The 21,280-nt window shown below is 46.2% G+C and overlaps 1 protein-coding gene across 2 annotated transcripts in view; it reads right to left on the bottom strand.

The window, feature by feature from the left end:
* Nucleotides 1–720: 720 nt before the first annotated feature.
* The window catches only part of Dnah6 (dynein axonemal heavy chain 6), a 220,711-nt gene continuing 200,151 nt past the window's right edge, over nucleotides 721–21,280 (bottom strand). For both annotated transcript variants that reach the window (XM_052718995.1, XM_052718994.1), the window contains 10 exons: nucleotides 20,639–20,777; nucleotides 18,806–18,925; nucleotides 17,704–17,825; nucleotides 13,007–13,136; nucleotides 10,297–10,424; nucleotides 8,960–9,145; nucleotides 8,350–8,422; nucleotides 6,435–6,586; nucleotides 5,211–5,433; nucleotides 721–1,023 (listed from right to left, as the gene is read on the bottom strand). In XM_052718995.1, coding sequence (XP_052574955.1) covers nucleotides 920–1,023; nucleotides 5,211–5,433; nucleotides 6,435–6,586; nucleotides 8,350–8,422; nucleotides 8,960–9,145; nucleotides 10,297–10,424; nucleotides 13,007–13,136; nucleotides 17,704–17,825; nucleotides 18,806–18,925; nucleotides 20,639–20,777 — 1,377 coding nt within the window. In that variant the 3' untranslated portion in view covers nucleotides 721–919. The remainder of the gene's footprint in view (nucleotides 1,024–5,210; nucleotides 5,434–6,434; nucleotides 6,587–8,349; nucleotides 8,423–8,959; nucleotides 9,146–10,296; nucleotides 10,425–13,006; nucleotides 13,137–17,703; nucleotides 17,826–18,805; nucleotides 18,926–20,638; nucleotides 20,778–21,280) is intronic.

The raw sequence follows: 21,280 nt of genomic DNA on the forward strand, positions 1-21,280 counted from the left end.
GCTTGCCACAGAAGCCTGGTAGCCTGAGCAGGAGTCTCGAGAACCCATATAAAAGCCAGACATAGTAGCATGTCTGAAATCCCAGTCTAGGACGTGGGAAGCAGAGGCAGGAGAACTGTCAGAGACTAATGGGCCAGCTATGCTGGTATACTATGCTGGTATTTGCAGCAGTGAATGAGAGCCTCTGCCTCAAAGTAGACAGTAAGGATTACCCTCTGATCTTCACACATGCACTGTGATGGTACACATGTGCCTACATTCACTTCACACATGCACTATGATGGTATACATGTGCCTACATTCACACACACATACATGAACACATATAACACACACACACACACACACACACACACACACACACACACACACACACACACACACATTGCTAAGACTCCCCTGCCACTATTTTGCACAATTAATTCAATTGCACAGTTCTCAAGGGTGAACTTTGTGGGTGACAATGTCATGTCACAAGGTCAAAAGGTTGGACACACCTGATGGTCATTATTGTTGTTGGACCAGCCTTCTGCTTGTCGGACTTTCGAGAGCCTTAATTAAGTCTAGGAACAGAAGTGTCTGGGGCCATGAGGCTGACATGGACTGTGGGCCTCTCATACACGTGTGACAAGGCAGGGAGAATGTGTGAGTGAGGGCCGACTCCTCGTTCTTCCCAGGGCTCTGAGCAACACACCAAAGAGAAGCAGCGAGGCTTTCACATGGAGTCAGCGAGTGAGTTTAGTAGAGGGTGTATGAACCCGTCGCCTCCACATCACAGCTGGGGTTTCCAACAGAAATAACTCAAAACTACTTTATTTTAGGTCGTGGGAGAAATAACAGCTGCAGCAGCTACACTTAAGTCAGGTTGGAAGTCACTTTCTCCTCACCATGGAGGATCTCTGATCAGCATGGCCCCTGTTCACTCACTCAGCTGGCAGAGTAATGCAGATCCCTTGGCGATCCAGTAATCACTGGGCCGATTGGAGGGTAAGAGGACAGTCACCACGAAGTTGGTTGAATGGCCTAATAAGGGATACAAGAGAGGTGGGGGTGGGGGTAGAGTGGGGTGGGGGTGGAGTGGGTATGGGTGGGGTGGGGGTGGGAGAGAAGAGCTGTTATTTAAAGAGTAACCTCAGGATTCAGAGAGATACTGAGAGTGTAGGGACTCTAGCTTGAGACCCAACTGAACCTGAAGATGTTGGGCACAGGTCTCCGAAGTTCCCGGTTTCATGCTATACAGGTTGAGATTTTAAAATCATGGTGCTTTAGGGCCTGTCTTGCTTAGACCTTATAACTTGTTGAGTATGTTTCAGGTTGTCTGTAGTTTGAATCTAAGAGTATTGGGCTGGGATTAAGGCCTGACATTTCAGTGGGATTTAGGGGTATTTAATGGTAGGTAGGGCATCTATTCCTGTGGTCATCCATCCATCCATCCTGCATCCCATCCTACACTGGAAGGGTCTTGGGATCCTGAAATGAATAAGCATAGTGACAGGCATTCTGTCTCTAAGTCATTCAATAGAAAAAGTCACTCTTAGTGTCCTTTTCATTGTGTGGCTGTCTGAGGGGCTATGGAGAAGACACTATTGTCCTCAGTGGAAATTGCTGTCTCTTGGGACTGCTTTCTCAGATGACATCAGTATGGATGAACATCAGGGAAGGGTATCGTACCCAGGAGAGGACGCCTCTACCTTCTCCTTACTTTTGTGTCCTATGGAATACCAGGTTGTACAGTGCGATGGTCCAAGTTCAATAGCAAGCCAATCTAGACAGTATTCCAATGTATTTACTGGTTTTATGCAGTGCAGAAATTTGTCCAGGGTCCTAAGCACCCCCTTGTAAGCTCACATTCCCCTTTTCCATGCTTCTTTGGGTGCCAGCCCAATGTACACTTCCCCACAGGCAGTCAGTGTCTTGAGCACATGAGGCCTTCCCTACATCTGGAGAAGGACTCGGGACATAACCAACCCCCTGCTACCACTGTCTGTTTAAGCAGAACCAAGTTGTCTGTTGGCCAGAAATGAATTGAGCTGCCGCCCCAAAGCCTTTCTCTCCGCGTCTCACCACTGTTTTCTGAGAGGTTCACTGTACAGTAGACTCTGCTATGACTCAGAGTTAGACAATAACCATCTCCAAGCGGTAGATGATTGGGATAGATGTGTGTGGCTCATGCCACATATCCGCTTGGGCCGGAACCCTGGAGGGCTGATGTCAGAGGCCTTGTGCTTCTAACAAAACAGGATGGTTACGGCAAGCACACAGACGTTGCCTTGTGGACTGTGGTTAAAGAAAGCAAAGGTGGGCTGCTCTGCAGAGGGAAGAAGGATGACTAGAAGGTCAAGGGCAGTCGGATGTGTGTAATAAGGAATGTAGGAGGGCTGGAGAAATGGCTCAATGGTTAAGAGCGTATGTATGAGCACCAATGTCAGGCAGCCTACCACCACCTGGAACTCCAGCGCCAAGGGATCTGATGCCCTCTTCTGGACCCTGGAGGTATGTGCACTCAGGTGTTCATATCATTCTGTAACCTCCCCCCCCCCATGACAAATATACATAATTAAAAATAAATCGCAGTCTGGGTGTGGTGGTTCATGTCTGTCCCCAGCACTGGGCAGGCAGAGACAGCTGGCTCTCTACCAATTGGAGGCCAGCCTGGTCGACATAGCAAGTTCCAAGCTGCTAGAGTTACATAGTGAGATGCTGTCTCAAAATAAATGAATGAAGACAGAAAGAAAAGGATGCAGGAATAAAGGCTGTGTTTCCCAGAGGGTCAGGGTGCCTGAATGTAAACGGGCTTTAGAACTACAGAGCCTGAACTACAGGAAGCTGCTGTCTGCAGGAAGGACCAGGGCCTGTGCAGGTCCTTAGCTGAACTAGCTCTGAGGTGGGTGGGGACCCCTTAGTGAAGAAACTCGTTTGGCATCTGGAAATATTTCCGGTCTCCATCACAAGAGGAACCTGCCTGCTTTCATCCTTCTTTATGATGCTACAGCTCACAAGAGACTTGGACAGCCATCCCTTCAGCCTAGTTTCAAAACGGTATTATTGTGTCGTTCTAAAACATAGCGAGAAATTGTTAGAATGCACTGATTGGTTAACTAGGTTCACCGTTCATGTTTGATCATATTCGTTTTTTCCTCTGTGGATAAGTGGAAACATTCCTTTTGTATCCGTCTCATCCTGTACACCTCTTCACGACTCCTAGATTACTTTGAAGCAGATAGTAGGTGGCAATTTCTGCGCACTTATTTTAGTGTGTGTCTTTAAGTCATGACTCCTAGAGACTCAACTACTGTCACAGCTAAGATGTTAACGTCTAATAGCTGTTCAAATTTTTCAAGTGTACATACACAGATAATATGTGCAACCCCCTCCCCCCACTGTTCCATACAGTATATTGGTACTTGACAGTTAGCTTGATTCAGATTCCAAATAAGGGCCACACCTCACAGCAATGACGTGTGCCTTAAATCTCCTTTAATTATAAATCCCCCCCTGTGTCTTTGCCACCGATTACAATGTATTTGTTGACATAACCGGGCTGTTTCCCTCACTAGATTTCCCAGAATCCGGACATCTCTCCTATCCATGTGAAGGAAGGTTTAGACGTAGAGATGTGCTCACACTCAGATTTGACTGTTTCGGTAAGATCATTTTACGGTGACCTGCACCTCCATTAGGAAACATGCGTACACCTGATTGACTTTTTAGGAGACGAGCAGCCACTGGCAATTATTACAACCATTTCATTACGAGTTAAGCATTTTAAAATTTGGTGATTAAGCCTCAAGTATCTATCAATGATCTAACTTAAAATTCTAATTTTTGTGTCTGTGTGTATGCATCTCTATCCGTAGAGACGGTTTTCTTTCTCTCTGCCTCCTTTTGAGAACTGTGTCTCAGGTCTGTTCAGAGTGTTGTAACACAGCTTTCCACTTACTTCATGTAAAACTTCTTTTATGACAGGCCAGGTTTTATTTGGTGAGGGGTGCTTTTGGTGCTTATTCAGTCCATCACTTTGGAACTGGAAGTCGCTGCCCATTAAACTCTGTTTTCTACTTCTTAGTTCTAACAGGAATGAACGCTAAGGTTATGATGTCCACGTCCACCCAGGGTCATTACAAACACAGCTTCACCAGCCGTAAATGTGTATTCTTTTATTTCTATTTACTTATATGTATGTGTGTCTGCATGGGGGTACGTGCACATGAGTGTACATGTCTGAAGAGGCCAGAAGAGGGATTCATATCCTCTGGAGCTGGAGTCATAGGCTAACATTAGTGCTAGGGATGAGATTCCAGTCCTCTGCAAGAGCCGTAAGTGATCTTAACTGCTGAACCATCTCTCCAGCACAGGTACTCCCGTCTTAAATCTAGTTAATTGGACCAACAACTTTCTTAGTGTGTTACAGCCAGCAATTTTTTTTTTTTTTTTGCAGAGTTAACTTTTTTTTTCACTCCTGAGCACTGAGCCCAGACACTTTTTCATGCCAGGCAAGTATTCCATAACTGAGCTTCATCTCCAGTGCAGCAGTGTGTGTGTGTATGTGTGTGTGTGAGAGAGAGGGGGGGGGAGAGGGAGAGAGAGAGAAAGTCTCATAGCCTAGGCTAGCCCCAGAAAGTTGCTAAATAGTTGAAGATGGTCTTGAACTTCTGATCCTTCTGCCTTGACCTACATGCTGGGATTAGAGGCACATACCACCACCCCCAGTTTTACACAGTGCTGAGGACTTCACACAGGAAGTTGTGTATGCTGAGCAAGCACTATACCGACTCAGTGACTAGCATTTGGCTTTTTTCTTTTCTTTCTGAGACAGTCTTACTACGTACCTCTGGCTAGTCTGGAACTCACTATGTAGACCAGGCTGGCTTTGAACTCACAGAAGACCTGTCTGATGATGCTGGGATTAAAGGTATGTGCCACCATGCCCAGCAGTACTTGGGTTTTGATTGAGGTTTTTGTTTAAAACATACTTATTTTTACGTACATGGGTGTGTGTTTGCTTGTTTGTCTGTGTAGTACATGTGTGCAGTGCCCCTGAAAGCCAGAAGAGGGCACTGGATCCTCCGGAACTGGAATTGCAGATGGTTGTCAGCCACCTTGTGGGTGCTAAGAATCAAACCTGGATTCCCTGTAAGAGCCTCAGATAGCGCTCTTCCCTCCTAAGCCATCTCTCCGGCCCCATGTACAAATCTTAAGAACATCCTCACCTGTGGTTGAAAGCGTTCCTGCCCGGGCTCCTGTTTTGTAAAGTGGGGAGTGGTAGAGTGTTTGGATTGGCTCATAGTTTTGTTGTGGTTCAAAATGAACTACAGGCAGCATGGGGTTCATCTGTCCCGGCAACGCGTCTTCTATGACCATCTCGTTATCATCCCACCGAGAAGCATCCATGAACATCCCATGAACAAGAACTCCATCTTCAGGAGAGGGCAACTGAAAGTCAGAAGTTCAGGGGTGAGCGGAGGAGAAGGGATGAACAGTGTGAGTCACTGCCTGTGTCCCACCCCTTCAACAAGCACCTCTAAAAATAGTTGTTCCTATTCCTGCATTTCAGAGAGGGGTACCCTAAAGATCTGAGAGGTAGGTCACCCTGACCCTCAGTTTGGTACTGAATTTGATACTGGCTACACTGCACCAGGATGCAGAATTGGGGATGCTCCTGGGAAACCCAATTGTGGCTACCTTAGACTATCTGCCATTATGAGTAATGAGTTTTCTTTCCCTCTTGAGAAGCAGAGGGAGGGAGGTAAGGGCTGGATCTATTCTTCTCAGCAAGGCCCCCTGAGGATCTGCGTGCCCTTCTAGAAGATAGATTATATATCTGCAATACTATTGGAAGAGGGCAAGACCATTAAGACACACCCCTGTAGCACACACTGACTGTGGTTACAGTTAGAAGGGTATGAAGGCAGCATTTCAGTTCTGCCAGGAGGGGGCCGAGTGGCTGCTGTAGACAAACTTCGTCTACAATATTATAGTGGATTATGTGACTGAACTTTGTGTTGGCTCTATGACACATGTCACTTCTTTCTTTGAGTCCGTCATCAGCCCCAATTTCTAGATGAGAACACCAAAGTTCAGGCACGTAAGCAATTGTTTCAGCACACATGGCTGGTGAAGGGCAGAACCAGGATTCAAACTGAAGTTTATTTCATTCTGAAACTGTTTTGAATGTCTTATTATACTGCCTCTGTAAGATGGACACCATTGCTGTCTGAATCTAAATGATGTAGCTTTATGCAGAAAAATAGTTCTATAAATTGGACTACATTTGAGACGCTCCCATCTAGTCGCTGCTGAGGAGCTGGCTTTGGGGTATGAGTACCACCCTCTTCTCTCGCTCCTGCAAATGGGGGTGGTGGGGCAGTGGGGACTGGCTGAACTCTCCACTGACAGTGGATAGAAGCTTTGCCATGTAGTCAGGTGGGCAATACCTCCAGGTCCATGGGCAGTTCTTCTCCAAAATGAATGTCCTTGGCCGCTTCTACCACCGCGGCTTGATCTCGGTAGGAGGGAATCATGTTATACTTGAAACTCAGCTCATCTATAGGCAAGTTATATTTTCGAGCATGGTTCTGAAGAGTTCCTGAAAATACAGGAAAGTAGGTCTTTTAAAGTACACTGCTGCTCCACAGATCCTTCGTCCTCCCATTCACCCAGGCTGTGCTAGCATCAGAGAGCTCCTTCCCCACAGAAACCCTCACTGGGGCTGGTGGGATGGCTAAGCAGGAGAAGGCCCTTGCTGCCAAGCCTGATGAGTTTGGTCCCCGGGACCTACATTGTGGAAGGAGAGAGCCAGCTCCAGCAAGTTGTCCCCTGACCTCCACATCTGTCTTGTGAATATGCATGCCTTCCCTCCCAATAAAGGAATAAATAAATGTAAGGAAAAATAACTAAAAAAGAAACTCAAGCTATTAGGGTTCTACATGGAATTAGTTCATAGAGCATAGAAGCCAAGGGATGTATAAGTTCATGTCATGATTAAGAAGACGGGAAAGGGGGCTGGAGAGATGGCTCAGTGCAGAGACCCGAGTTCAGTTCCCAGTATCTACATCAGGCAATTCACAACCACCTATATACTTCCAGTGCTAGGGAAATCCAACAGCCTCTTCTGGCCTCCATAGGCATCTGCACATGCATGCACATACAAATACTTGCTACACACACACACACACACACACATACACACACACACACACACACACACACACCCCTATAGAACAAACAAGCTAGGTATAGTGGCAAACACTTTTAAATCTAGCACCCAGAGGCAGAGGCAGGCAGAGTTCTGTAAATTCAAGGCTAGCCTAGTCTATGTAGTGAGTTCCAAGCTAGCCAGGGCTACACAATGAGACTCTGTCTCAAAAAACAACCAACCAACCAACCAACCAACCAACCAACCAACCAACCAACAACAAAACCAAAAGCAAAAACCCAAACAAAAAACACCAACAAACCCCAAACTATAAACAAACAAACAAACAAAAACCAAAGGGTGGAAGGAAGAGACTGCGTTTCAAGGGTATTGCCCTGCCGTGAGAGAGAAAAGCTAGTGAGAAAGTTTTAGGGTACGTCTTCCTAACTTCAGGATTTTGTCCGGCTTGCTTATAGGGGCTGTTTATCAGGAATTAGGAATGAGACAAACTGAGGATTGGGTATCCAGAAGCCCCACAGTCTGGATCCCTCTGGGACGCTCCAGTCAAATCCACTAGGACTGATGAAGGGATATCAAGAGTATTTTTTTTTTCAGGCTAGGGATGTTGTTCAGTTGGAAATGTGTTGCCTAGAATGCACAAAGCTCTGGGTTCAATTCCCAGCACTGTCTAAAACGTGGGTAAGGTGGTCTATGCATGTAATCCCAGAATTCCAGCGGTGGAGGCGGTAGGGTTAGAAACTCAAGGTCATCCTTGACTGTACGATGAAGTCAAGGCAGTCTGGGCTACAGGAGACCCTGTCTCAAAATAGAGAGTATCTTTTAGAGAGAGGAGGCTGCCTAGAGCTGAGGCATGTGCAGGGTGACAGCAGTCGAAGCCTCTGAAGGAGGGTGGGGAATGGGAGGGTTGTGTCACATGGAGAGTTGAGCCAATAGCTTTCTATTCATGAATTTAGCCTAAATCAAACCCATGGATAACCTGAGAAGGGCAAGGATTAGTTTACCAGAGAGCATCTATTTTTCTCCTCCCACCCCCCTCCACCTCCACGATGGAGGAGGAGTAATCCTAGATTGTCCTAGATCAGCAGGGTCAGCAGGACCATCGGCAGCCATGCTATTTCCTCAGCTCCTGGAAACCCTGTGCGTGTAACAAACACAACCTTTCCTGCAAGAGTTTCCTAGGAAGGCACCAGTACCTGTGAGAAATCCTTGAGGAAAGAAGAAGCCGGAAATCCAGAAGGACTTGGGCTGTCCTCTTTTGAGCCACAGCTAAGGGAGAGACGTGATTTCATGAGGCATTTCATTTCTGAGGTAGAATGAGCTGTCTAAATCAGAGCTGTGTTGGGAGGGGAGGGTGGCATCTAAATGAATTCTGAGTTACCCTCTGCCCCTCATATTACTGCTGGTCCATTCCCCTTCTCAACTACCAGCCTTGACTGCCAACCTGAACCCACAGGGGACAAGAGGCTGGGGCAGCCAAAGCACATCTGACTGGGTGGAGCCATGCCATTTTTTACACTCTACAATGGGGCTGTACATTGCAGCTAAAACCTCAAGAACGGCCTGGAGTTGAAAACCAATATATAGATAAGAGCCTAGGGAAAATGGCATTATAATCTACTTAAGACTTTCAAAGTGAAGCCATACTGGAAGGTTCTGTTTCTCCAGAATCAAATGATTCCTAACAGTTGTTACTCAGAGCTCCCTCAGGAGTTTAGGGCCAGACATGCTGTCAAATCCATCAAAACCCGAACGAGTGAAATCTCCCAAATCCATCAAAACCCGCACGAGTGAAATCTCCCGTACATCCACGAATGCAGTCCTCAGAATAAGGTCTTTGACCCATGATCCCAGTGGCTTCAAGGATGGGTAGGCTGTGTTAGACCACAGAGAGGGAACCTGGTTGTTGAGGAAACTCTGATACACTTTTTCCATTTCTTCAGACATCACCACAAATCCAGCAATGGCTTTGTTGAGTGTTTCTAGAGAAATCTGAGAGCACAAAAAAAAGATCAGTGCACATTACAGGCATAATTATTGGGAGAAGGGGTGTAAAATGGCTTTCACAGTTTCTATGTGTATGACTGAGCATGTGTGTGTACATACATGTGGCAAAAGACAACCTCAGGTATCACTCCTCTGACATTGTCTTTACCTCTTTTTAACAAAAAGTAAATCTATGTATTTTATTATTTTATGTGCTTAAGTGTTTTGCCTGTGTATATGTATGTGCACCACATGTGTGCTTGTGGAGGCTAGAAGAGGGCATCTGATTCCCTGGGACTGATGTTAACGGCTGGTTGTGAGCTGCCATGTGGGTGCTGGGATTCGAACCCAGGTCCTCTGGAAGAGCAAAAATTGCTCTTAACTGTTGAGCTATCTCTTCAGCCCTACTTTTTTTTTGCTTTTTTGACAAGGTTCCTCACTGGCCTAGAACTTCCCAAGTAGGCTAAACTGGCTGACCAATGATTCCCCAAGAACCCACCTTTCTCTCTGCTTTCCAGAGAGGGGATTACAAGGGCAGGCCACTGCCCAAGGCTTCTACTTTTTTCACTTGGGTTCTGGGGCTTGAACTTCGGTCACTGGGCTTGTCCTGACTGAACTGTTTCCTCAGCCCCAACTCACTCTTAACTGAGTGCTGAGGTCCTGGAAAATTTCAAGTGAGTTGACGGTAATTCTAAGGAGTTTTTAATTTTATTTTTATTTTATTTTCTATTTTATACTCATTGGTGCTTTTTTTGCATGTGTGTCTGTGTGAGAGTGTTAGAGCCCCTGGAGGTGGAATTACAGGCAATTGTGAGCTGCCATGTGGATGCTGGGAATTGAACCCGGGTCTTCTGAAAGAACAGCCAGTGCTCTTGACCACTGAGCCATCTCTCCAGCCCCCAACAGTAATTCTACAGATGTAAGTAAGGCAGATCAGTGAGGAGCCTGAGGGTCTGTGATGTCACATGTTCACACAGCTGCTGTTAGAATAAGGGAATGCTGACTCAACCACACACAGCCTGGGTCTGAGGAGGGGTTAGTACAGCCAAAGAGAAGCCTAGAAACGACAGGATGGAGACTTCTGAGCACACTCATGGTCTCATATCGTTCTCAAGGCTCAGCTACCCAGTAGCAGTGATGGAGGTGAGCATTCGTACATGTATTAGCTTCAGCAGATTGTTGAACCGGTCCACTTCCTGGCCAAGGACGGTGGTCAGAGAATCCAGGCGGCCTTGAGGGTCCTTGACAAAAAGGCTCTCGGAGGCTCCCTCCATATGCAGGGCTTCTGAAACACACACAGTTGGCTTCTCAGACCAGACAGCCTTGATTTCCATCTTCACAACACTACTACTGTCAGGGGCTTCTCCTTTAAAACATTATCTGTTATTGTTGTGTTTTCATACGACACGTGAGTGCAAGTGTATGCATGCCATGACGTGCCTGTGGGGGTCAAAGGGCAACCTGGAGGACTCAGTTCTCCCTTCCACCTTCCCGTGAGCACAGGTCCTCACACTCTCCAGGTGACCGCTTCAGCCACCTAGTCTTCTCAGGGGCCTGGCTTTTCGTTACATGTATTTTTCCCTAAAGCTAATTTCTCTCATTATTTAAGCAAGAGCTTCAATTTGACAACATTTAAAAAAATTTATAAGTCTTTGGTGATCCACCTGTGTTTACATTGAAGCATTCACAAAATAATAAGGCTTAAATGCATGGAAATCAGGGAAAAATGTGTCCGTCTGAGAGAGAGAGAGAGAGAGAGAGAGAGAGAGAGAGAGAGAGAGAGAGAATCAGTATTTCCCTTCTTGTCAAGGCAGTATTCATCTTCTGGGCCGGTTTGAACTTTGGCTTGGACACAGGTAGATAGAACACAAGAGACACTGACTGGGATAGTGTGGGAGGAAGTCACGCACCCAAGCGAAGGGCAGCCTGCTCCCTTTCTGGGTAACCATGGGGGAGGGGCTGAGAGGAAGCCAGTGAGGCATAAGTCAGTGTGCCTGTGGACTCTGCAGGCCTGAGTGAGGGGCTCCTGTGCGTCAGTCTCCACAGTGGGTGTGGAGGCGTGGCAGGGAGGCCTAAGAAAATACATCTGGGGTTGGGCAGATGGGTCAGTGGGTAATGGTGCCTGCTGCTAAACCTCCTAACTCGAGTTCAATCCCCGAGCCACACCTAGTTAAAAGGAGAAAGCCGACTCCCACAAGTCCTCCTCTGACTTCACCAAGATACATTTGGCTTTGGCAGAATGAGAGGCAGAGCTCTGAACACCTTGGGACAAATGCCGCCCACCAAGGTGATGGCTTAAATGACAAGCAACGATCTAGAGACCCGAGGGCCAGGGACCCAGTGTCGTGTTCCCCTCATCCCTCGAATATGTGTGTAAGTCTTGGTCTTCCCTGTAGACCTGAACTGCTTCCAGGACAGGAAGGGGTGGGAGTGGGAGACAGAGACTGAGAGAGACTTGCGTTTATCCCAAGTTACGAGCATCACTCAAGACTGGAGTCGAACTGGAGGGAGAATGATAAGTCCTTCCTACCCCAGTCCTACAAAACGGAGGTCCAGATGAGCCACATGGGCTAGGACGAAGGAAGGAACTGCGTTTTCCTTGAATGTCTGTGGCAAGGGTGAGCACATAAGGGGTTCTAAGATACACCATACGCAGACTGGATTCCTTCTGAAGCATTCACAATTTGGCTGTTGGAGGAACATCACTCAGCAGGGTGTGGGTCAGCCTGATCTCTCCGGACCACAGAGCCGCGGTTATACGAGCCTTATTATCCCCCCCAGAGGGGGGCATTTCAAGCCCCTAAGTTCTGTGGAGCTGATGGGACCTCCTGTTCTCAGTCTCAGCAGATGGCCTGCTTCTCATTTCACAGGAAAAGCATAAGCTGCATGATGTGTGGAGAAACCTGCTTCCCATTTCAGAGCGTAAGTGAGAGCTTTATGAAGCATGGAGAGAAAATCTCAGCGTCAACGGGACTCTGGAGGAAGTCTGCTGTGTCCACTGCCCCTCACCTCTGCATCATTTCTACTCTTCTCCTACATTCTATTTATGTAGAAGAAACTGCTCCCTAAATTAATTGACAGTGTTCTTCAACGTTAACACAACTTCCTGCCCAAGTGGACATTCTGTTTTTGGGGCCCGCCCTTTGTGTGGTGGGGAATGACAGGATTATGCTTGGGTCACATGGCTCAGAGCTCCTTTTCACCCGGAGGCCTTTAGAGTCTTTAGGACTCCGTCATGGTTCTTTTTCTGTACCTCAGTTTCCGTTCTCTTGTTATGACATCACTTCCGACCATGAACAGTTGATCTAGGGACGTAAATATACTGTCAGTCTCAGGGAAGTGGGAGAGTGGCTCTCTTGTGATCATTCAGGAAGATTCCATAAATTACCAGTGGCCATTTCTCCTGAATGAAGAAAACACTGAAGTGGATTCTAGGACAGGATTCTAATAAAGCTTTAAACCATGCTGGAAATGTCCCCATCTGTGCTGTCCAAGACACAAGCATTTAAAATGCTTAGTGCAACCAAGCACTCAATGTCAAATTTTAAGGTTAGCAAGCTGCCGCATGTAGCCAGCAGCTACTGTCTTGGACGCCACAGGTCCAGAGACTTTAGAACCAGAGCTCAGAGCAAAGCCTGGCTGAAGTCGTGTGGGCTGTAAGCCAGGTGGCTCCTCGTGGTCCTTGCAGGTGGGCTGCTGGGGTGCTGTAGATCTTTAGACATAAACGGAGAACTCCACGTGAGGCGAGCTCTCCAGGGAAAGAAAATCCATGAAAAAAATTAAGCCTCCACATCTGCTTACCATTTAGTTCTCTGGGTTTACTCCTAAGGCTCCCGTTACGGGTAGACGCCAGCCAGTGTTTATTACCTGGAACTCTGGTCTGGATGGAAGCAACGAGCTCCTGGACAATTTCATCATTGCTTTTCCCCTCGCCGCCCGAGGAGGATCTTGGCTGAACCTCCAGGATGGTGGTGATGAGGGTGTTGGTTTCTTTGTACTGTAGTGGCGGTAAGAGACAGAGCAGGGAAGGTGGAGTCAGGTGAAGTTTATCATATGTGTCGTTTACATGTAGGAAGTAGGCAAGTTCTCAAAAACAAAGGTATTGATTCAATTGTGGTTAGAGTACAATACGAGAGCTACTCTCTTAACCAAATGACATTCTTTTTTTTTTTACATTAAGAAAATTGTGTGTGCCTATGCACATGGATGCCATGACGTGTGAGTGGAGGTCAGAGGACAACTTGCAGGGGTCAGTTCTCTCCTTCCACCTGCGGGTGTTGGGGATTGAACTCATGGCATTAGGCTTGGTGGCAGCTGCCTTTATCCACTGAGTCCTCTCACCGGCTCTCAAATTTTGAGTGCACAGTACCATTGATTACATGCACAAGGCTGTTCATCAGATCTCTAGACCTGCTTGCTCATCCTTCCTGATCAAGACCTTACGTCCATTGATGAGAAAGGAAGGGAAAAGCTGCTTCCCCAGCAAAAATCGTCTCATTGACTTTGCCCAGCATAGACACACAACCAGTGGTCTCGGCCTACAACTCTAGCTTGGGCTCTCCAAGCTTAGCAAAGCATTTCAGCTCCTTCTTTCCTGGCCTCTGTGGCAGAATGACAAATGCTCTCCCGTGGAGCTCTGGACACAACATGGATGTGGGCATCCCTGAGTTTGGACCAGAAGCTCGGCAAGTTTCCACTTTAGCTGGCTTGGCTCAACTGTGTCTTTATGGCATCTTTCTTTCTTTCTCCCCCCATGGGACAGAAAGACCTTTCCAGTAGGGTGACAGACCCAGCAGCTGTGTGGACACAGCCTGCCTCTTCCACTTCTGGTCCACTCGGTTCTTCAGAAGCAGACCATCCTCGCAGCAGCAAGTGTCTCTTTGGAGTGCTTGTCAGCTTCGACTCAACAACCCCCAGCACTCATTGTCTGAGCAGAATCTGATACGTGGGGCGGCAGCCAAAGCATCCAGTTGGTTGTCATTTGGCTTTTCTTCATAGCAACCGTAAGTCTGCTCCCAGAACAACTCACTTCTCGTCTTGTTCAGACTCAGTTTTAGAAAGTGACATTTTGGCAGGGCCCTGGGGTGACAAGGTCAGGCTCAGACAGCAGAGGGGGCCGCTGACACACACTCGGGACCTCAGATCTGCCCCTTCCTGCCCCGTTCTGTCCTTTACTAGTTTCTAGGAAGCATTTATTTAAATATAACTTGCAAAGTGTAGGAAGAATGTATAGCTTTTCTGTTCAGACCACATTCCTTAAAAGGAACCTAATTACCTAACCTAAGCAGAACATGCTTTCTCATGATGACACTTTGTTACAAAGATTTTCTCTGGCTAAAGGCAACCGGCAAACAGATGGAGGATTTCAAATCTTCCTCCTTCCCGAAAGCAGGAGGTAAAAGCTCTCCCACGACAGAAGGCCTTCTGCTGTCTGAAAACCAAAACCAAAACCCAAAATTAAAACCCAACTACCAACCCAAACCAAACCCTCCAATAGTCTTCCCCAGGGCAGAGCACACTTCTACCAAATGCTCAGCCCTGAAAACACATATCTGTAGCATTATACAGACTGAACAGATTGTATTTATGTATTTAGGAACACACACATACACAACGTACACGCACAGACACACACGCTAACAACAACAATTAAAGAGAAGAGGCCACAGATTTGCAAGAGATCCAGTGGGTGGTACATAAGAGGCTCAAAGGGAGGGAAAAGAAGAGGGAATATAATCTCAAAGAACAGCAATAATAAAAAAAGATACAAAAAATGCATATCTTGCTCTGACCACCCTGCATTCCTTTTTTTTTTTTTTTTCGAGACAGGGTTTCTCTGTGTAGTTTTGATGCCTGTCCTGGATCTCGCTCTGTAGACCAGGCTGGCCTCGAACTCACAGAGATCCGCCTGGCTCTGCCTCCCGAGTGCTGGGATTAAAGGCGTGCGCCACCACCGCCCGGCCCCGCACCTCTCTCCATTCTTACGTCACCCCCCCCTGCTGCCTCCCTGTGTCTAACATGATCTGAGCGGCCTAGGTTCGCGCACTTCTTCGGAAAACTCCATTTCTCGTTGGTGTCGCCATGCTTCTGTTAAGTCTGTGAACTCTTATCCCCGGGAAGCTGTACCAGTAATGCCAGTTCAATTCCACGGCTCAGTCAGGGCCTTGAGAGTGTGGACATCTGCGGGGTCACAAACGGGTGTAATCTTGTCTCTTCTGCACATGTCCAGCTGTTTTTTTCTCCGGGACTCTTGGCTTTTCCTATTGCAGAGGAGTTTCCCCTACATGGTGGTTGGGGAGCGGGTGGGATCATCAGGGGAAAGACAGATATCTGCAGATATGACATCCCAGCGACCGATTCCAGAGGACCCTTCCCGAAACTCAGCATTTGTGTAGACCGTGCTGGACATCTGTGTACAGAGTGGCAGAGGGGGGAGTGGCAGCCTTTGCTTTAGCCTGGGTCACATGCCCACCTCCATACATTATATTATGGGTATGGGTGGTTTGCTAGCATGTTTGTGCAGCACGTTCATGCAGCATGTTCATGCATATCTGTGGAGGCCAGCGGAGGGCACTGAGTCCCCTGGAGCTGGTTGTGAGTGCACGTGGGTGCTGGGAATCGAATCCAAGTCCCCAGTGCTCTTAACTGCTGAGCCGTCTCTCCAACTTCCACCTTATCAGAATCCTCTGGAGGGAAAAGCGGCAATTGCTCAAAGGAAGTGGCTGCAGTGTTAACCCGGAACTGTGCAAGAAGGAAAGGCGAAGAGAAACACATCTGGGGCTCATTACACATCTGCTCTCCCAGTCATTACACATCTGCTCTCCCAGTCATTCCACATCTGCTCTCCTAGTCATTACACATCTGCTCTCCCAGTCATTACACATCTGCTCTCCCAGTCATTACACATCTGCTCTCCCAGTCATTACACACCTGCTCTCCTAGTCATTACACATCTGCTCTCCCAGTCATTACACACCTGCTCTCCCAGTCATTACACATCTGCTCTCCCAGTCATTACACATCTGCTCTCCCAGTCATTACACACCTGCTCTCCTAGTCATTCTGAAACCAATGGACAATACGAACATCTCCATGGTTGGTTTACAATGTCGTGTGTGTGTGTGTGTGTGTGTGTGTGTGTGTGTGTGTGTGTGTGTTAGGGGTGAGGGGCGGGGGTGGGGTGGTTTTATCCCTCCTGAAGCTGTCCTCTTTAGGAGGCTGGGCCAGCCCTGTCTTCCCTCCTCCCTCTGCCATTTAGGAGAAGGGTCAGAGGTCAGAGAGGAGTAAATAGAAGGTTTAGCTTCAAGCAGATTCTCTTGAAAGCAGAGCAACGGAAGCCAGGACACATCATTTTACTGCCCCGCTGAACGAAGCGGCGTCATTATTGGCGAACATGAAATAAGTGTCAGAACGCTGACCTCCTGGTGTGCTCTCTGGAGATTCCGGTGTTGTTAGAGGCCTCGATACCGAGGTAGACTTCACCTTCTTTCTTTCGGTTTTTCGAGACAGGGTTTCTCTGTGTAACAGTCCTGGCTGTCCTGGACTTACTCTGTAGACCAGGCTGGCCTCGAACTCAGAGATCCACCTGCCTCTGCCTCCCGAGTGCTGGGATTAAAGGAGTGTGCCACCACCACCTGGTGACTTCCCCTTCTAACACACATACAGGCAAAACTTAAGTTGAAAAAAAAAAAAAGATGATCTCCCTGCCCTGACCTCTTCAGGAGAATCTAACCCATGACCGTTAGAGATGTCTGGAGTCCTCAGAGACACAGCTCTGTTCTTTACAGATGCCTGAGATGAGGCTGGGTCACGCGAGTTCCTCATGTTGTGATGACCCCCCAACCATAAAATTATTTTCGTTGCTGCTTCATCACTGTAGTTTTGTTACTTTTATGATTCGTTATATAAATATCCGTGTTTTCCAGTGGTCTTAGGTGACCCCCAGAGGGGTCGTGACCCAGGTTAGAATCACTGCTTTGGAGCCAGTGCTGTGGTCTGGTACCTTGACTACTTTGAGAGAGCAAGGTTAATTATCTTCCTTGGATATTTTCCCAGGATCTGAACCAAGGGGCTGAGAAGAGACCCTTTGGGCACTTAGAACTGTACTGTTCTAATCTAACCATGTATATCCATAACCTTCATGTAACAGGAGCCAAATGTGTTCAGTGTGGTGAGAGAGGGGCAGGAGAAGGAAACACACACACACACACACACACACACACACGTGTATTAATCCGGAACTCTGTGTGTGTGTGTGTGTGTGTGCCTTAGGATTCTGTGAAGGCTGTGTCTAGTTACATTAAATTTCCTTGAGGCCTTGTTAGAGATTAGCATCTTCATCTTTTTGGAGTATGGAGCCGGAAGGATTCTGGCCACCGTGGGAAGTGAGTCTCATTGAAGACCCTAAAGGCACCAGAATGAACTGAAACCCCAGCTGAAAAAAGTTAGCCAGTCTCTAACATTTTTGCTGAGGGCGTTGTAGCTCACAGGGCTGTGAGGGCAGGACTAACATCGAGTTTATCTACACAATATAACATGCTATTTTAAGCAGAAAGACGACACACCTGGAAAACGAGGTTGGCATTCTCATGCATTCCAAAAATTTCTGGATCATCTATCAAAGGCAGATCTTCAATGTAGTCCTTGAACTCTTGGAGACTGTCAGCCAAAGGGGAAAAATAGATGCCTGTCGGTAAAAAGCACAGATGATAAATGTGTATGAAATGGATCAGCACTGTCTGGCCTGGTTCTTATTTTAATTAAAAAATTATTTCTCTGTGTGTGTCTTCCCATGGGCATGAACATGTAAGTGCATTTGCCCGTGGAGACCAGAAGGAGGGTGTTGGGTTCCCTGAAGCTGGAGTGACCGGTGATTGTGAACGAGCCAACATGGGTGCTGCAAACAGAATTCATTTCCTCTCCAAGAACAGTTTGTGCTCTTAACCTTCAGCCACTGCGCTAGCCCTATAGTTACACTAATTTTTCTGGAGGCCTTAAGCATCAGAGATTAGCATCATGATCTTTTCAGAGTATGGAGCCCAGAAGGGTTCTGGACACTGTTGGAAGTGAGTCTCATGAAGGATCCAAGTTTATGCTCATGTTAGAAATGGTCTTTGCATGGATTTGATAAGTAGATTCTAATTCGGCAAATCAAAGGCTACATTTGCAAAATGTTGAAATGAAGCATCACTGCCCTTTCCCTAATGATGCCAAGACATACAGTTGATTTGAAGCAGTGTCTAAGAACCCAACAATAGGAGCTTTTATGAGCTTGCGCTGTAGCAATCAGATTTCTTCCTCTAAAGAACTGACACCCGAGGCATTGATCTATTTACTGTCTGACCCCAAGTGAGTTACCTCCAATTCATACACCTTCGTTACTCAGTATTCGGTAATGGAAGGATTCTCTAATTACATTAAAAATGCATTATTCCATAGCTCTGAAAATGCATTTAGATTTAATACAATCAAATTTAATACAAATCTAATTCACAGTAGTTGCTATATAATATGCAGTATTGTGTTCTTGTTACCAAACCAGCTCTGGCAGTGTCAAACATGGGGATGGGATAAAACTGTGAGGATGGACATTGCACCTTGTTGGAAAACTGAAAGACGCTGTCTGAGGCTTCCAGGGAAGGGATTTTTTGCATAAAAGTCATTTACCTGACTCAGAGTATTTATAATCAGTGGTCAATGTTTCAGGAGAGAAAAATTTTTTCAAGACAGTTCGAAGGCATCTCTGATCCCAGGTGTCAGTCACTCTCCCGCCGTAGGTGATTTCACCTGAAAGGGAGCTTGCATTTTAAAATACATTACTATTTATTTTTTTTACATTAATAAACATAACCAAATTTTATTTGGTTTATTTATATGCATATTTAGTTGGTATTGAAAGTAGTTGCTATATTTCTCTAATAAGCCAATTTTTTTTTTTGTTTTTTTTTTTTTTTTTTTTTTATAAGCCAATTTTTAAAAAGCAGAAAAAAATCTAATGTGTATGCTCTGATTATTTTGCTTTATTTTTTAAAAGCTGTATATGTATGTATGTGATCCTGTATGAGTTTATGCACTATGTGTATGCAGGAGCCCATAGAGGCCAGAAGATCCTGTCAGGGTCACTTGGGACTGGTGTTAGAAGCAGTCGTGAGCCAGTCAGTGCTGGGTCCTCTGCAAGAGCAGCGAGTGCTCTTAACCACTGAGCCATCTCTTCAGTCCCACAATATCATTTTTTTCAAATAACAGAAACTAAAGCTATTGGGCTCTACTGAAGGATTTCTTCCTTTTCCCTTTGTTTCAGAATGTTCTTGAGTGTTGACCACCCCCCCCCAACTGTCAGATTCTAAAATGTACTCACTTTCCATGAAACACTGCTTTTGTTGAGCTCACTACGAAAACAGACCTCACATTTATAGAAAGATCGTTGATCTGTACACACCTCATAAATTATTGCTATCAAGCCAGGAAGGGAAGATGGATCCAAAGTGAAAGAGAGAGCTTGTCTGTCAGAGATCAAGTCAGGGGGAATTCAAATTTATCGTTGCACTGTCTCTGTCTCCAGAGATGCATCACCCAGCATGCTTCAGTGCTGCTCAAAAACATGAGCAGGCAGGACCCACATGGAATGATTTTTAATGTTAATATAATGCCTTGGGGAGATTCTAGTTCCATTGGCACAATTCACTGTTTATTACTGTAGTGTTCCGGGAAGGATTTCATGTATGATATGACATTGCCAAGGTTGACCTAAGACTTTAACATACTGACTCATCTTAAATATTTAAAGAAGTTCCTGGGGTGAAGGAGATGGCTGTCAGCAAAGTGTCTGCTGCACCAGCATGAGAAGCTGAGCCTGGATCCCTAGCATCTACATCAAAGCCTTGTGGCTTGTGTCTGTACTCCCAGAACTGGGGGTGAGGGCAGAGACAGGTGGGTCCTTGGAGTTCACCGGCCAGTCAGCCTAGCCAAATAATGAGCTCCAGGTTCAGTGAGAGACCCTGCCTCAAAGAGTGAGGTGGAAAGCTACCAGTGGTCACAGCCCCAAAGACAAATGGCTCTCCCTTTGCCTAGGGCGAGTGGGGGAGGGGAGGAGGGGAGGAGGGAGGTAGACATGATTAAGATACATTGGATATGTAAAGAAATTTTCAAGGAATAAAAAATTGGTTGAGTAGCATACTGAATGTTGGCCTCTAGATTTTACATGTACACACATATACAACCATACACATGGGTAGTACATACTTCTCTCTCTCTCTCTCACACACACACATACACACACACACAAATGATGTCTGTATTATTGCTAATGTCTCCCCAATTTTCTATGTGTAAATATTCTCATGACATGCTTATTGCTACCGTAAGTTCACAAAGGGGACATCAGTTGTCATTGCCAACATTAAGCATTGGAGGAGGACACAGTCTTCACAGGGGCCAGGCAGGTGTAAATCAATAGCTCTGTTCCGCAGCCAGAGGCCCAGGCCCCATGCACACACTGACCAGTAATGTAAATGAGCGCATCCCAGGGGATCTTCCCTTCATGACAGTAAAGGTTGAGGTTCAGTAAGGCACATTCTCTATCACTGTCATTAAATTCATAGCAGATATTCCAGCCTAGGGGGCCAAACTTCTTTCTCTCCTAGAATGGAAGATGAAAACATTCTGAGATATGACTGATGAAGTTAATTTTGTATAATGATGAGGAAGTTAATTTTCAGTAATGAAAAAAATAAAAGTTTTCATTATTGGTAGGCATCCCTGTACAGCAACTGGTTAAAAACACTTGGTTCAGCTTCAGTCAGGCTTTTACCAAACAGGCCACAGACATCTTCATTCAATATTCCCATGTTTCTAAAAGAAAATCTGTCATGGGAGATTTGGCAGGTCTATCAAAAGAAACTTTGTTCTGCAGAGTAAAACAAAATATTTCAAGCTAGGAAAAAACCACACCTCACCTAGAGTTTGGCATAAAAACACACTATAATTATGAGAGAGAAAGGGAAATCAGAGGGGAGGGAGGGAGGGAGAGAGAAAGAATTCTTGTCCTGGTTTTATTTCCATCGCTGTGATAAAATATTCTGACAAAAACAACCTAAGGGAGAAAGGGTTTATCTTTACTTTAGCTCCAGGTTACAGCCCATC

Source organism: Peromyscus californicus, unplaced genomic scaffold (genome assembly GCF_007827085.1).
Source record: "Peromyscus californicus insignis strain IS unplaced genomic scaffold, ASM782708v3 Scaffold_6__1_contigs__length_162567912, whole genome shotgun sequence".
Classification (NCBI taxonomy): domain Eukaryota; kingdom Metazoa; phylum Chordata; class Mammalia; order Rodentia; family Cricetidae; genus Peromyscus; species Peromyscus californicus.